Source organism: Castanea sativa, chromosome 4, assembly GCF_040712315.1.
Source record: "Castanea sativa cultivar Marrone di Chiusa Pesio chromosome 4, ASM4071231v1".
Classification (NCBI taxonomy): domain Eukaryota; kingdom Viridiplantae; phylum Streptophyta; class Magnoliopsida; order Fagales; family Fagaceae; genus Castanea; species Castanea sativa.
In genome coordinates this window covers 33177828-33182807 of record NC_134016.1, presented here as the reverse complement: position 1 = coordinate 33182807, position 4980 = coordinate 33177828, and the positions used below count along the sequence as shown (strand labels likewise).

At 39.0% G+C, this 4980-nt stretch overlaps 1 protein-coding gene across 1 annotated transcript; it reads right to left on the bottom strand.

Annotated features, from left to right (window-relative positions):
- Window positions 1-1007: 1007 nt before the first annotated feature.
- On the bottom strand, window positions 1008-2677 carry LOC142631142 (UDP-glycosyltransferase 89B2-like). The gene has a single exon (XM_075805235.1). The coding sequence runs from the start codon at window positions 2552-2554 to the stop codon at window positions 1397-1399; it is 1158 nt and encodes a 385-aa protein (XP_075661350.1). The 5' UTR covers window positions 2555-2677; the 3' UTR covers window positions 1008-1396.
- Window positions 2678-4980: the final 2303 nt, after the last annotated feature.

Below are 4980 nucleotides of genomic sequence, written 5' to 3'. Positions count from 1 at the left end.
TGGAATGGGTTTTGCGTACGCAAGGTTGTGCATGGTAGGCATGAAGTTTCATGTGTACGCATGCATCCCCAGAAACCCTAATTTTGATAGATTTGATTACCTGACTTCAAACAGACATAACTCACTCAATTTAAGTCCAAATTAGGAAAAATTTGTGTTCAAATTGAAGTCCAGGATATCTGATTTCCAATGAAATAAATCTCACTCAAAAATGCTTTATGGATCAAAAGTTATGGTCAAAACAATGAGCAAAGGTCATTTTTCAGCATTATTTTCAAAGCAATGTGAACACTTTTGAGTTGTGATTACTTCCAAGCTATCAAAATAACTTCAATTACCTTTTGTAGACATGTCAAGCTCATCATTAGGACCGGGGACTAAAATTTATTAACCGGGTATAAAATGAGGTGTCTACTGTCCCCCTTTTTAGGAAATGATGGAAAAAAAATTTATTTCAAGAAATCTCAATTTCTACCATGAGAAAGAAAAATGAGGGTAACCTTCCAACCAAATAGCTTCTTTCTCACCTGGCTTAAGCCCTAGATATCTCGATTACAAGAACTCAAAATATAAGAACATGAAACTTCTCTAAAAGATGGGACAAGACAACTTCTTTGCCGCACATATCAAGGAGTACAAATCCAAATTTGTTTCAGCTACCAATTAGCCGACTTTGATAGGTCTAATAATTGAGTGCGTGCATACATACATACATATATATATATATATATATATATATATATATATATATATATATATATATATATATATATATATATATATATAATCTGAATAAAGACTTTATTGAACAAAAGAGGAAAACAAAGGAGAGCTCAAATCTTGAGCTTGCTCCAACAAAATTATGCTTCCCTGTCTTCTTCTCTTCAATACTAGCCATGTGTCATAACAAGAATTAAACAAAATGTAGAACGTTATACTAGAAAATAAAGCATATAAAGTGAGTACTCATTATTTTGTAAGTAAGTTTTAGCGCGACAATGATAAGATTCGTATCAATCACTAATTTTTCATTATATATGTGATCAGTGATCTCAATCATTAATGCAACCAAAGGCAAACATCCGGAATAGATATGTGTGAGTGAGTAAAACCATAAAAAATGCTACTATGATTCCATAATTTAGATTCACTCTAATTTTTTGATGTCAGCTAATTGTTTGATCAATTCATCCAAATCTTTGTCGGAGCTTCCTCCCTTGACCGCGCTCAAGGCCGCATCACTCAACTCTTTGGCTCGAACATTCTGGGGCTTAATTTTGTCGAGTGAAAGTACCAATAATCGAGCCAACTCGTTAGAGTCAGGAATATTTTCATTGCCCTCGCCAGCTCTAATTGCCACGCCTAATTGGTCGACCAACAACAAGGCATTAGTAAACTACTCTGCACCCATTGGCCATGTCAATATCACAACTCCCGAGATAAGCCCTTCCAAAACCGAGTTCCACCCACAATGAGTCAAGAATGAACCTACAGCTCGATGCCTTAGTATAGCCACCTGTGGGGCCCACCCCCCCTTGATTACTAATCCCCTATCGCCCACACGATCTCTGAACCCATCGAGAATCGAACCTTGATCATCAGGCACCCTCGTACACAAAATAAAATGGACCCCACTACACTCCAATGCTGTTGCAAGAACATTTAATTGCTTACTTGTCAAAATAGCATGACTTCCAAAGCACACGTAAACAACAGAGTTGTCAAGACGGGCATCCAGCGACATCATAAGCTCGTGACATGGCACAGAGCTGGCCCCACCTCTAGTAGCTGATCCAATCAAATCACCTTCAAGTGGCAATACAGGTCCTACAGCCCACACTCGATTGTGCCCAACCTCTCTCTTCAAATGGTCAAAGTACACACTCTCCAAACTGGCGAACGAGTTAAACACAATTCCCCAACTCTCGAAATTAGCCAGCATGCTGTTTCTGTGAAATTCCCAATCTGGGTCAGCTTCAAGATCGTTTCTATAATGTGGAGGGATCTGCCACCAAGGGTACGTCGGGGAATTCGGGACCTTAGGTAATGAAATTAGGAAATTGATATCCTTACCGGGATCATTGTTTTTGGGCGGGTCACGGTACGCTGAAAAAACTACGGACATCCCAAAAGCACCGGAAGGTGAGAAGCAGAGACGTGGCACTTTAAGCTCACAGGCAAGGTGGTGGGTCCAGCCGAGGAAAAAATCAGAAATAATAGCCACAGGTGGCGAAGGGTGAGACTGGAACCATTGGAGGAGGAAAGGATAGTGAAGGTCACGCAAGGCGCGCACGATAGCGAGGAGTCTCTTATGTGGAAGAGAAGGTGTGATATCTGGGACTAAGGCTGGGAGAACCAAGTCTTGAAGAGAAGATGGGTGAGTAGAGAGGTATGGTTCAAGTAAGTGGACGTTGCTGGGGGTGACCAAAACGGTAACGTTTAGGCCGCGGGTGAGTAACAGGTGGGTGAGATCTAGGAGGGGGATGATGTGGCCTGCGGATGGGAAAGGATAAGCAACGATGTGGAGGTTGGTCTTGGACTTGGTGGTGGACATGGTATTTCTGTAAAGATCAAAGAAGCTCTGTTTTGCGGTTCGGTTGGGCTATTATTTGGTGAGTTTAAGGTGGTCTTCAGTGGTGATAAAATTTGGGAATGGGCTATAGTTGTTGCTTAGTTTGAACATATATATAGCCAAGTCAAGACTCTCTGCCTTTGCTGACTTTTTTTTTTAATTTTCTTATTTGATACCAGGCAAAACGTAAAGAGAACATCTGAACGTAATAGAGTTTGGCAAGGAATTCCATGCTTTTAAGGTTCTTTAATCTTTACTTCTTTTTTTTAAGTTTTTTTTTTTTTTTTTTTTCATTTTAGTCCATACATTTTAATTTTACTATTCTTAGTCACTAAATTAATTAACGCGTTTTATTTTGGTTCTTTCCGTTAACCCACTAACAAAAATTGCTTAGGTGGTAAACTGAGTGCATTGCTGGCATATTAAATGCTGACGTGGTCAATTAAAAAATAATAAAAATTTATTTTTTATATAAAAAATTATATTTCATAAATAACCTAAAAAACTGTAAATTATTTCTACCAAACTATTAAATAATTTAATTCTATCTTTTACCTTATAGGATGAACAAACCCAGACAATAAAAAACAACAAACACTAGAGAACAACCCAGAAAAATAAAAAATGAAGAACACAATGAACAAACCAAAAAAATCAAACACAAACATTCAAACCAGCAAAAAAACAAATTACCAAAGTAGATTCAAACTCAGAAAAACATAATCTTCGCTAATCAAATTACCCAAAAAAAAACCCAGTAATTTAGTCCCTAAATTACCCAGATCTGCTTATTCATCTTCGCTAATCAAATCGGGAATTTCAGTCTGGATTTTCAGCAATGCGGAGTTGGCAAGCTTGACTACGAAGGAGAGATTGAGAGAAGGGACTGAGAAATCTTCCTTGGGAGGGAGGCGAGTGTAGGTGGTGGCTTCACCGCCGGGGGAGAGAACAATCAGCTTCCTCCTCCGCCTCTGTCTCTCATCGCTACTGCTAGGTTCTCTGCCGCTGTAGCCGTTGATGTCGATGACGACGACGATGGTTGTGATGGCTTTGATGATTGGATGGGTGCAGAGGTTGACAATGAGACCTCCTCAAGTGAACTCTACTTCATTTTTTCCCCTCTTTCTCTTGCTCTAAATTTCTTCTTTCTTTTTTTTTTCTTTTTGATCAATTTTTATTTAGGGAGAGAGAGAGGGGTTGTTATGTGGGGAGGCTTGAGAGGGTAAGGAGATGGAGGCATTGGACATTGAAGGGCCTCCGCTCTCAACAATAATAATAATAAAAATAAATAGTGCACGCTGAAGAAATGGAAGCAGCAACAGCAACCATTTTTAGTTTTGGCTCAAATGAAATGAAAGAAGCAAAGAAAAGTATTGGGAGTTTTTTAACCCAAACCCAGATCTGCTCCAATCCCAGAAATGGCGCCATTGGATCTGCTCCAAACCCAGATCTGCTCCTGATAAGAACATAAAAAATGAAAGAAATAAAAACCATTCAAATCTGGGTTGGTGTTAGTGTACGATTAATTTTTGTGGAAGAATTTGTGTACAAATTTTGGAATATTTTGGGTTTCTATTCTTTTGTTCTTGGAATTGAATATTTTGGGTTTGTTGTTCTTGTGTTGTTTTTGTGTGTTCATGATTGTGTGGGCCTTTTTTGCAAGTATTAGGCTGGGCCGCCTGTTGCAGCACTTGGCCCAAAGATTTCTAGATTAAGGAGTTGGGACCAGTCCAAGAGCAAACTTCCTTGGTCCGGCTTGTGCGCAAACAATGCCCCTTACCGGCCAAGCTTTGATCATATGTCTATGGCAGGCAGAGTTGTTATATTAACTATAGCAGGCAGATACGATAAGAACTGTAATGGAAATTTCTTTAGGATTCAGATAAAATAAACAGTGAGCTTTGATAAGGAATGCCCGTTTTGCAAATGACAACAAAATAACAAATATTGAATAAACAACAGCAAGCTTTATTGAAAGAAATAAATGCCGGCCTATCGCGTTAAGTTACTGCCGAGGCTAAGTCAGGAAGGGGAAACCACCTCTTTAATGCGACTAATTTCCTATGAAAAGGGAAATTAGGTGCTTTGAAGGGGTGGGCCTAAATGACTTATATTTTTGCAAGATCCTTTCTTGTCACCAGAGAGCATGGGTTGAAGAGGGGGAGAGGGAAATTGACCTATTTGGTGCATGTCTACCGCTCAGTTCTCTCTCTGTTTTCTTTTTTACCCTTCCCTCTATTTCTTAATTATTTCCTTTCTTTCTTTTCGTTTTTTCTTACTCTCTCCCTTTCTATTTCTCTCAGATTCTTCCTCTCCTTTCTTCTTGGTTTTACTCTCCTTGCTTTTATCCTTTTTTTATTATTATTATTCTAGTGATTATATCCCAGAGGTTGCTGTCCCCCCTGCCA

What these genes read in the sequence shown, in the direction of transcription:
- LOC142631142 (XM_075805235.1), bottom strand. Translation starts at nt 2,554, where the DNA reads ATGTCCACCACCAAGTCCAAGACCAACCTCCACATCGTTGCTTATCCT.